Source organism: Salvia miltiorrhiza, chromosome 6 (genome assembly GCF_028751815.1).
Source record: "Salvia miltiorrhiza cultivar Shanhuang (shh) chromosome 6, IMPLAD_Smil_shh, whole genome shotgun sequence".
NCBI classification, from domain to species: domain Eukaryota; kingdom Viridiplantae; phylum Streptophyta; class Magnoliopsida; order Lamiales; family Lamiaceae; genus Salvia; species Salvia miltiorrhiza.
This window is the reverse complement of record NC_080392.1, coordinates 9,393,273-9,404,794: the sequence shown is the minus strand read 5'-3', so window position 1 is coordinate 9,404,794 and position 11,522 is coordinate 9,393,273. Positions and strand designations below refer to the sequence as shown.

Below are 11,522 nucleotides of genomic sequence, written 5' to 3'. Positions count from 1 at the left end.
GTTTTGCACTAAGCTAAGATTCTTGCATAATCCCAGAATCTGCCTTGTCGGAAATGTGTTGATATCGCAAATTTGAGTTTGATGAGCTGGAAAGATGAGCATTTCCCTTCAAGGACTGAAACTGTTGCTCTTTGCTCCATTCTGATAGAAGTCCAATTGACTCGCATCCTTCTGGAGTTTCGTAAGTGGTGGCTTTTCCATCCATGCCATCATCAGGATCAAGTGCTTCTTCTTCTGAGGGGCTCATCCAACTAAACCTTAAACTTGCAATCATTCAAACATGGATACACACTACTTTTTCTCATGCACCCAATGAATCATATATTCATTTTACAGTCTCAAACCACACCAAAATTAGAGGGAATGCTACAAAACCATATCATATCACAACAGACGTTGTCAAGTGCTTTTCACAAGAAAATAAGTATCCCGATAACTCCAACCTTGGATAAAAAAAAAAAAAAAGAAGCGTGTATATATATCAGAGCATCCAACAACAATCATTTAACAATTTATTCCGACATATTGAAATGCTTGATGAGGAGCATCAACCAAAAGATGAAGAATTTCAGTTGCGGCGACAGACAGTGATCCCATCACCAAGAGGGACTTGAGAGATTTGCACTCTAGCGTCACCTGCAATGTACTTGTTAAACTCTATCGAATCCTTCCTCGTCGCCAGCTTGCTCTCCGGAACCGAACCCTCATCCATTGCCACCGTCCCTGCCCAAAGGGTGTTATCGTAAACAGCTATACCTCCCGGTTTCAGAAGCTCCAACACTCTCTCATGGTAATTTGCTGCAGCATCAAACACTAATTTGGTTAGCATTGGCCATTGTCTCCTGGAGGAAAAGGGAAGCAAAACTCTTACATCTTTCAGCAACTGATCAAGAGCCGGAAGAGCCTCGGACTCGATAAAATTGATCTTGTGCTCCACCCCGGCCTTCTCGATGATAGGTAATCCAATCAGGTACGAGCTTCTGTTCTTGTCTATGGCCATGATCTACGCTCACATTTTTAATCTGATAAACATGTAGCTATAGCAACCAACTAAAATGATAGTAGGAAAAAGTGTGTGTAACCTTTCCATCATCTGGAATTGTGAGGGCAGTTACGAGAAGGGAATATCCAGTAAAAACTCCCAATTTCAATCGTCTTTTTCGCGTTGATTGCCTTTAAAAGCAAGGCCATAAACTGTCCCACATCAGGGGCCGTACCCATCACAGCCCTTTGGAGAAAAAAAATGAAGATAAGATTCATTAATCTCCAGAGATGCAATGATAAGAAACAATTAATGTTGAACATGAACAAACTAATTAATCTTGTAAATATCTACAAAAAAATTAAGTGTCAACAACAAAATTCACTAGAAAATTGTACCTAACTATGAGAAGCATAGAATGTTTCTGTTTCTAGTTCCAAGTATGTGCAAAATCAACAACATAATACATGTGTTTGGATAGTCACTAGAAAGATCCACTAGTTCTTACAGCCCAAACTAGTCTGAGTTTAGATGAAGCAATTATTTTACCATGGATGAGTGGAAGTGATAGCTCTGAGCTCCTTGAGACATTCTTGTTCGCGTGGATACACACTAGTATCCATTATATACTTGGGAAAATAATCAAACAAATAGATAAATGAAATCCGAGCAACAAAGAATGGCAATATTAGCATTGGTTAATGATCCATTACTGAAAGGACACAGCAACAAAGAATCAATTCGAAGAATCCTTTGACAACGACAACAGAGAAAAACAACGCCAAACTCAAATCATTGCCGCATAAGAACAATGTCGCGATTTAAGATTTAATTTCAAAAAGGAAACACACACTAGTACCTCTGTGCGTGAAAATTTGAGATGGAAGCTGCAAGTCAAAAGGCTGTCTTCTCTTCTTTCCGTTAGGCTTGCTGTATTTATATGGAGTATTATATTCGTTCAGAGATGAGAAATTGTTTGTGTGAATATTTATTTGTGCCAAACTTCTAAAATTAATTGTATTTGAAGGCATACTATTCCATTCACATATTTAATAAAACACTAACAATTGCAAAAGATGCATGATAAATGCAGCAAAAGAATCATGCGGACTTAGAAGATCCGACAACTGTAGAGCATGCCTTATTTAATTTTTATTTTTTGTAAAAGGGGTGCTTCCACTAATCACTATCACTAGAAGTCTAGAAAGAGAGAGCAAGCATTTCAACTTTCAAGCATTACTTTTAAGAATGACGAGACAAAACAAGTTAGAACGATTGTAGATAGAGAAACCCCAAAATGGCAAAATCTCTCTCTAAGAATTGGGGCATCAATTTGATTTGGAAGCTTCTAACTCACGGCCCGTTTTGGGCTCGGTCCGTTGTTTCGTGGAATTAAATAAATGAGCTTCTTTTAGCAGGTAGGCCTAGATGGTCCCTCCGCCCCTAGATGGTCCCACATTGAGTATATTGATAATCGAGAAAGAGTCTCGCGTTAACATTAAAATTGTCAAATAATGTGTAAGATAATGTTCAAAAATATAAAATGCATATATTTGGAGGACGTATAAAAAAAAAGATAAATGCATAATTTTAATTTTTAAGGGAAGAAGAGAGTATTAGGTTTGGGTATTTTCATTTTGGTAGCAGTAGCGTGCAAAGTTTAGTTACAAAAATACTACTCCCATGAATATTTATACTGTCTTCCACTTCGTTCCAACTATTTGAGACTTTTCAAGCTTTCAGTAATTCAGCTGATCTAACAAAAATCTCCAAAACGTTTTAATTCCAACAATCTTCCCCTCAAGCTTTTGGGGGAAACGTTTTAATCACAATAAATATGTGAACACCTTAAACTTGAACCTGTCTTATAAAAAAGTTAGTAATAAAGCAATAGCATTTATTCCAAAATTTAGACACATTTAAAACCTGGACGCAGGAAAACATATAGTATTAGCTAGATAATGAACTCCAGCAAACAATTCTATGTGCATAGCTCATATATATTGAATAAAGTGTTCCATGAGATACACATATATACACCAAAACTGCAAACAATATCTATATATTCACAAGCATTCGAGCTTCACCTTGAACATCTTCCCAAAGAGAACTACTAAGTCAGCTCACTAAAATATCAAGAACGATTTTTCTGAAAGAATTGAACGAAGTTGTCGTAATCTGGAAGCTTCGGATGAACATGGCTAACTTTTTGGTTACTAGAATCCTTGTTTGAGGAAGTCTTGTTCAGCATCTCTGTCTTTACATTTGGCTCAGTCTTTCTCTGGGGCAGTGAGGCCTGTTTTGCACTAAGCTTAGATTCTTGCATAATCCCAGAGTCTGCCTTTTCCGAATTGTGTTGATATAGAGATCCACGCAAATTTGAATTCGCGGGCTTAGTAGGCACTTTTGATGAGCTAGACAGATAAGCATTTCCCTTCAAGTACTGAAACTGTTGTTGAGGTTCTGATGAGGTTGGTCTTTGCTCCATTCTGATAGAAGTCGAGGTATGCTGATCATAGTTGTCCGATTGACTTGAGTTCCACTTAGTCTCGTGTCTTTTTGGAGTTTCGTAACTGGTGGAGGTGGTGGCTTTTCCATCCATGCCATCTCTAGGATCAAGTGCTTCTGATCTGAGCTGCAGCTTGGAGTACTTTTCCTTTTCGTGGTTAGAAGGGATTGCTTTTGTTCTTCGAGAGATTCCACTACGCAGACGGCTTGTTCTTCTGAAGGGCTGATCCTCATCCACATCACTGTTGTCGGATCCAAACATTGGATTTGAAGCTGCAAAACTAGGCTTTGTTTTAAGAGTATGAAGTTTGTGTTTGTGGCCCGAACTCTTCTGCAATGAGTCTTCTTCGTCTGAACTGTCAGTATCTGATGTAGACTGGAGATCAGGCTTTGTATTCTTAGGTTCCAGCATAGTTTTCATCCTAGGACTCGCGTTCTTGGAAGGCGACATGTCAAATTGTTTCTTCCCAACAGATGGATAGTTGTATCCTTTATGGCGAAAACCACCTGTGAGTTTTGCAAAATTCAACCCCTCCTCTCTCTCAGGACTTGAGTTACCAATGTCGTTCAGCTCTGTCCGATTCATTTTTGATACCAAAGTCGGCTGATCAGCAGAAGGTTTTGCACGATTGAACTTTGCTGGAGGATCAGCATCAAACTTCTTCCCTTGGTTCCTTTCACTATCTGTTTCTTCAGACTCATCGTCAGAAGAAAGTGACAGTTGTGTTTGGTCATATTGAGGCCTACTTTTATCCTTAAACCCAGAAGTATGCCCATCTGGTTCATCAAATGTCACAGCCATGGAGTCATCCAGTTTCGAGACATGCATACTTCTCTCCGGGAAATCAGAAGACGAGCTCTTTCTAGTAAAAAATACAGATGCAGGTGACTTCTCTGTCTTTGTAGAGCTCGATTTAGGACTCCCAGAATCAGTGTTTGTTGAAAGGTGCTCACGCGTTTTTTGGCTTGATAATGGCAGTTGGAACCTCTGCTGTGGTTCATCATATGTAGGGCTTCTATCGAATCCATAATTTTCAGAGTCTGAATCAGATTTGTCGAAAACTACAGGCGATCCATGAGAGCTTCTCCGTGAGGCCTCTTCGTTAATGCCTTCATTCCCAAAACCCAGAGAAGAGCTCTCACCATCATCATATCTAAAATCTTGGTGTTTGGGATTTGAAAATGTATTCCCATTATTGGATATGCTAGAATGAGAGGAAACAAAACCTTGTTGCCTTGGCATACTACTCTTTTCACCTCTATAGACCTCATTCAACGAGTTCTTCCGAGAATACCTGTCTACCACTGAGCCATCATCATCAGTTGAAGCTCTAGATTTTAAAGAAGACAAGTGACTGTAATCCTTTCTACTATCAAGACCAGCCTCGAATCTTCCACCACTATTGTTAAGGTTCCCCTTATCCATTTGCTCATTCATATTTGACCTCATGTATGTGTCAGGTGCCCCGCCTCTTGAAGAATGATCATCCGATTTATGTGATTCAGTAGAGCTCTGCCTCGAAATCCTGCCACGACTTGAAAGCTCTGCAGCGGCTCTAGCAGCCATGCTTGCTAGTTCTGCAGACTCTGCAGCTGCCTGTGCAGCGGAGGTGGCATCCTTGAAATTCATGTTCCACCTCTGTCTATCGCGTGGAACGTTATCACTATCTCCTCGAAAAAATTGTGCCCTCTCACCACCTAATGCTGGACAAAAGGAAAAAGGAAAAATATCAGCAACAGAAGTACGAAGATGCTCCATTCAGTTGAAAGATCAGTACCCGAGTTGAAACCAGAAACTTCTGTTCTTGGTGATGATCCATGATCAACCTGGGTGAAGTTCAACGTTGAATCATGCAACTGGTTACCTCGAGGAGGTTCAGGAAGGCGTTCACTCTCCTTCACGAAAGTAGTTGGTCCACTCTGATAAGATTGAATAATGGAACTCATAAATCACGAAAAACTTTAGAAATGTTAGTCCAACTTTAGATAAAATATCACATCATAAACTGTAGATAGGAATATTATACCAGCAAATCACTGGCTGGTGCGGAGTTCTGTTCGAATGATTTAGCTTCCCACTTGACGTTGTGCTCCTCAGCTATCGTGCTCAAAATTTTAGTTTTGGTCTCTCCATCTGGTGCCAATGCAGATAACTTCTCAACCAACTGCAATAGAACAACGTAAATAACAAACTAGAGATAAGATTCTGTCGTTTGGCAACCCGAGCACATTTACTTCTGTACAACGTTACATTATGTACTAAATAAATAGAAGGGATCGGATTCCAGAACATACCATACGGCTGACACCACATTCTGGACGAAGTTCTATGGCTGCAGTTACAAAATCTTTTCCGTATTTCTCTGTAAATTGTTTCTTGACTTCTACAAGTTCAGGTACGTCTCCACATCTCGGGGAAGCATAGACCACGCTTGCAATTGCCTCTTTCACGTCAATGGGGCAAATCCTACAAGATAATGGAGAAAACAGATAAATGAAATGCCTCATAAAACAGTCCAAGTGGATATGCCCTCATAAAACAGTCCAAATATAATTGGATTATTTAAAAAAAATAAAAATTTATTGCTTTAGTGATCCACGTACTTTTGAGACTCAATAATAGGCAGCCTTGCAACAATAAGTTCGCAATAGATTCCGATAAGATCAAATGCAGCCAACATCTTCTCTTCCCTAATCACATGCTCAACCTGAAAGATTACGATAGTCATGAAAAGATGGTCACATCTAGGAATAGTGTTGGAATATAAGTTACAACCAAAATAGAGAGGAAATGGTTATAAAAAACCAAAAGCACACACGACTTGGTTCATCAGGCATCATTTTCAGCTAATCGCAAGCACAGCTCATATATTGTGCTTGATGAAACATGGACATATATATGTATAATGTGGTGCTGTAAATCATATATGGCCAACTACCAACAAACTTCAATCTCCAGTTTTGTAAGAAAAAATTGCAAAACAAATTTAGGGACAAAAAAGTAGCCCATGAAATTAAAAGGAAAAAGGTAACAGTAGCCAAACTGAGCATTTCACTTTGAACAGATAAGACTGACAACTCGGCTTCTGTGATTTGTTGTGTCCTAATTTAGTCTTAAGCCGTTTGGAACATTATCATCCGAAACCAGACAACGTTATCCTTCACTGTTACAAGTCAATTCTAGATCAACGTTTATGCGGTCCCTACACAAGTCTGATTTGGATCTAATTAATATCCACGCTTTTTCTGCGTAATGATTCTCGATCAGAACACATAGCCAATTGCAGGAAAATGATAAAATAAAAAAATTATGACATAGCCAAAGAGGCGCGGAATCATTACTCGGATTCGAGCCGTTTGATCTTGTCCGGATTCGAGCAAGAGTGATATTTCCCGCCTCATCTGCTTCACCTGAGCTTCTTTCTTGTTCCTCAACAACTTGAGCCGCGACGCCGCCAGCCTCAACGACGTCTTGCTGCATAACCAAAAGAGAACAGATTCATTCATTCAAATACTCCTACGCAAGAATGAATGCATACAGAGTTTCATATAAAAAAGAATGGCGCATAACAAATCAATTTTGCTTTTATGTTTTCCTATTTTAAAGTGATGCGGAATAAGAATTAGGTGGAGGATTCAAGAGGACTAAACCATTTGGAAGGATTGAAGCTCCGAGAGAGCAACTCCTTTGAGCTCTTGAGAAACTTCGATTTCTTCATCGTTTTGGTCGATAATTTTTTGCAAACTAATCAACCGAAGCCAGCTAATCAATCAACTGAGATTTCTGGATTCTAAGAACAACGGATTTCGAGGCTATGATCACTGAGTTTCTGATATTACTTGTAAAAGAGAGAAAATGGATTTATTTGATAAGTATTTGGATTCGTGTTTCGCAACGCAGACATAGGCGAATAACTTTTCTCTGTTTGGTATTCAGTTATTTGTGGCTTTTGCATTGAATTTGGGGGAAATTGTAATAAGGGAAAAAATCGGGGTATTTAACTGCTAGGTTGACTTTTTCCAATGTCTTTTTAGGACCAAATTGCAACTGGCAACTGCTCGGCTGTATTAATTCTTCCTCATCTTTGTTTTGAGTTCATAAAAAGACAGAAAAAGGGAAAAAAGAAATGGTATTTTTGTAGGGGTGTAACTGTAAAAGTGAGACATTACAAAATGATTGAAAATATTCTATAATCCAATATAATACCTGAAAACTAGATAGCTTTTAATTCTTAATTAATTGGCAAAGTGAATGCATAAGACATATATAACGTGAGAATGCATTGGCCTGTTTTGTTGTTAATCCCGCTTTATTGTGGACTGCAAATAGAATAATGTTAAACAGCCACGTTGTGGCCACTCACAACTTATCTAAATAAAAAATATTTAATTTATTTAATTTATTTTTTAAAATAAAAATAAAATTTAGTTATTTTATCATATTTTCTACATTGTAGTTATTTTTTTTGCAATGTTTTGGTAATTTTTTATTTTTATTAAAAAATAAATTAAAAATAAAAAATGCAAAAAAAAATTAAAAAAATAAGTACAATGTAGAGAATATAATAAAATAACTAAATCCTATTTTTATTTTAACAAATAAATTAAATAAATCAAAATTTTCCTTATTATACTAGTTTATGGGTGGCCACAATGTGACTGCATAGATTTATTGCTACAAATATATACTCCCTTCGTCCAGCTAAGAGGGGGCGAGACGACGAGTTACTTTATTACACATAAAATAAAAAAATAAAAAATAAAATGTAAAGTGATTTAAAATTATAGGACACCTACATCTTTTAATGGATTAAAATTTATCATTTATAGAAATAAGTCATTTATAGTGGGACAACCCAAAATGAAATACAAATCACTTTTAATAGACAAAGGGAATACACACACACACACAAGTTTTTAAATAAAAACCCCTATTTAAAATTAGAATGGAGAATCATTCCTAAATGTTCGATTATAAAGATTTACAATGAATGTATTATCTGATAGATGAATACAACACTTAGGTTCAAATCTTGGAGGAAGCGATTTTTTTATAAGTGCATTAAAATAATTTACCTACGATAATGAACTGAACATATAATATTATCATAGTGAAATTACTTTATACTTTAAATGCATTTACTTTGTTTTTTCAGTACATTATCATAGTGAAATTACTTTACACGTAAAATGCATTTACTTTATACGTCTCGTGCTTCTCACAGTTCTCACGATAAGAAGTTTGTATTTGAACTACTTCATATATATATAGGAATAGATTTACACCGTTGATCTACTCATAATCTAACGATTGAGATTTATCGTTTGTAAATGTATGAATTCTATATAGAACATGTATGAATTTGTTATATAAATGTCTGAATTGCGAAAATTAAAATTTTCGCTACCTATTGGATTCGAACTCAGTACCATAAATTCATCTAACAAGGAGATGAATCAATCGTAGATTTTGATGATCTAAGAGTTGAAACGGGTGCCTATTTTATATTCTAAGAGGTGTTTTTATTTTCGCTCATTCGGTCATTCCTATCTTTTAAGGGTTGAAGTTAATTTTATTAGTTTTGACATTGATATGACACTGCTATAGGGGGACATTTACTTTGAAGGATTAGCATTGATAGATAAAAATAGTAAGGCTAATCCCTTATTTTTTTTTTATGGATTTAAACTTTGGGATATACCAAGGCCATTGATTATTTCTATCATTTAAGCTAGTTTTGCTTGAATCTTATCTCATTTAAAAGGTGGGATTGAAAAAATCATATTATTGAGGATAAAAATACTCAATCATGCATCTTATCAATCATGCAAAGTAAACGCTCCCTATACGGATTAAGATTCAATATACCACATTTGATATTCCACTTCGTATTCCATTTTCAATTTTATTTATTTTCTTATATATTTTTTCTTCAATTTCAACTTTGTATATTTTACTTTAATTTTATGATTATTAACTAGAGTTTATTCCATCTAATTGGGGAATATAATTATGTTTCATCATTTAATTTCACTTTTATTAGCTTATAATAGGTTGATAAATTAAAAATTATGATATATAATTTTTAAATTTTTAAATTTTTAGAAATAAAAGTTAAGTATAATTTATAGTATTATAATAAATTTATTTTTATAAAAATTATTATTAAAATAATAATTATAAAAGTGAGACATAATGATACACATAAAACTGTGGAACTCTAATAATCTCCTAGAGAAAATCAATAGCATCATAGTGATGCTCCAATATAAGCATATTACATGTACAGGATTGAGATGCAGTGAATAACAACCTTACTTTATTAGCTGAACAAAGCATTAATTATTGTAATCTTAAAAAATATAATTGTATACACAAAAAACATTATTGCATGGGTGAAAAGGCATTATCATACAAAAGGCATTGTTGCATGTACATAAAAACATTATTTAATTTTAAAATCAAACATGACGCACCATTCATTATAAGGATGGTTTTATTTGATCACACATACTTGTTTATAAACTAAAAACTAACTTCTACAGAATTAGGAAAAAACAAATTGCGGTGTGGATTTGTATTATCTTGGAATAGTTAGTACTAATATATAAATTCAATTGTTGTTGAATGGAAGTATTATGAAACAATTTATTGCTATCTTATGATAATTATTTACTTTCTTTTAATTTGGGGTCATTTAATTTTCATTTACATATATAATGGTATTTTTTTTCTTTTGGCAGCAAACAAATTGTATATTTTTTTTAGGGAAAACAAGTTGATACTATAACAACTTGCAAGACATACTTATTTCTTAACAAATCTATTCATTGTAACTTGTAAGACATGTTTCTTAACAAATCTAGAAAGATGGGCATCCACGTTGATCTTTCTTAATTTATTTCTTTCTGATATTCTTCGCCTCTTCGGATGATTTCTAAAATACACATAAAGTTATTGTAGATTTCACTTTCTTATCCACTTCAAATAAATGCATCTAAAGAAATCAACTTCGAATAAATCAATCAAATCAATTTTTGGGAATACCTAATTTTTTTTGTAAAAGAAATCAAATTAGTCACTTGGTCAGTTGGGCTACTATGTATTTTCAATAAAAGAAATTTTACGTATCTAAATTAAAAAAACACACAACAAAAAAGACAATATATATATATATATATACAGAGGCGGATCCAGGATTTGAGGTTAGGGGGGAGGGGGCTGAATTTATTGATCTACGACGTCTGAAGACATTTTACACGAGGATTCGGGGGCGGGAGCCCTCGAAGCAAATTTTTTTGAGCATTCCGTACACTTCATTTTCATGTATTTTTTTAACAATCACTTAATATAATAGATAATTGTTTGCAATTCAATTAATTCAACATCAAGTAGATTGAAAGCATACAAAAACATACTTTTATGCATTCTTTTAAAACAATATATTTCATTTTCTAAACAAATAAACTAACTTTCATAGTTAATAATTAGTAATTTTACTTTTAACTTTAGAATGGACTCAAATTCAACATTAAAAATTAAATAAGAAAAAAAAATAGGATAAAAATAACATAAATATAACAAATCAATGTACAATGTCAAATAATTAATATGGATAGTTGGATATACTATAAATAATGTATTATATTGTTTCTTCTATTTCTTATTTATATACATACATATATATATATATATAGATATATAAAGTGAAATTTATATCTATATTTAAAATTTAAAAAAAAAACCTCAAAAATTGGGAGGGGGCTTCAGCCCCCCTGAATCCGCCACTATATATATATATATATATATATATATATATATATAGGGAGAGGTTCAGGAAAGAACCATAAATAAAAGAAGACCGGAGAACCATTTTCAGCCATTCGATCATCAAGATCTACGGTGGATGCATCATCTTGTTGGATGAATGCAGATCCTGGGTTCGAATCCTGAAGGGAGCATTTTTTTTTATTTTTTTGAGTGCATTAATTTTAACAGCGGATGCATTAATTTTTACAGTGAATGCATTAG

General features: G+C 34.6%; 1 protein-coding gene and 1 pseudogene across 2 annotated transcripts; both read right to left on the bottom strand.

Moving 5' to 3' along the window:
• Positions 1 to 277: 277 nt before the first annotated feature.
• LOC130988488 (cation-dependent phenylpropanoid and flavonoid 8-O-methyltransferase 1-like) lies at positions 278 to 1,696 on the bottom strand (annotated as a pseudogene).
• Positions 1,697 to 2,909: 1,213 nt separating this feature from the next.
• On the bottom strand, positions 2,910 to 7,410 carry LOC130988476 (uncharacterized). 2 transcript variants are annotated; one of them, XM_057912336.1, is made up of 7 exons: positions 7,142 to 7,410; positions 6,833 to 6,965; positions 6,095 to 6,198; positions 5,786 to 5,957; positions 5,518 to 5,655; positions 5,269 to 5,410; positions 2,910 to 5,194 (listed from the first exon to the last, which is right to left on the bottom strand). In XM_057912336.1, exons 1-7 carry the CDS (start codon positions 7,207 to 7,209, stop codon positions 3,117 to 3,119), a joined length of 2,835 nt encoding a protein of 944 aa, XP_057768319.1. In that variant the 5' UTR covers positions 7,210 to 7,410; the 3' UTR covers positions 2,910 to 3,116. The 2 variants fall into 2 exon arrangements, with proteins under 2 accessions (XP_057768319.1, XP_057768320.1); XM_057912337.1 differs by lacking the exons at positions 6,833 to 6,965; positions 7,142 to 7,410 and adding an exon at positions 6,535 to 6,763.
• Between the last annotated feature and the right edge of the window lie 4,112 nt (positions 7,411 to 11,522).

Coding starts and splice junctions, on each gene's coding strand:
- LOC130988476 (XM_057912336.1), bottom strand. CDS start 7,209: ATGAAGAAATCGAAGTTTCTCAAGAGCTCAAAGGAGTTGCTCTCTCGG. Junction 6,199..6,832: donor ATCAAACGGCTCGAATCCGA/GTAATGATTCCG, acceptor GTAATCTTTCAG/GTTGAGCATGTGATTAGGGA. Junction 5,958..6,094: donor CCTATTATTGAGTCTCAAAA/GTACGTGGATCA, acceptor ATTATCTTGTAG/GATTTGCCCCATTGACGTGA.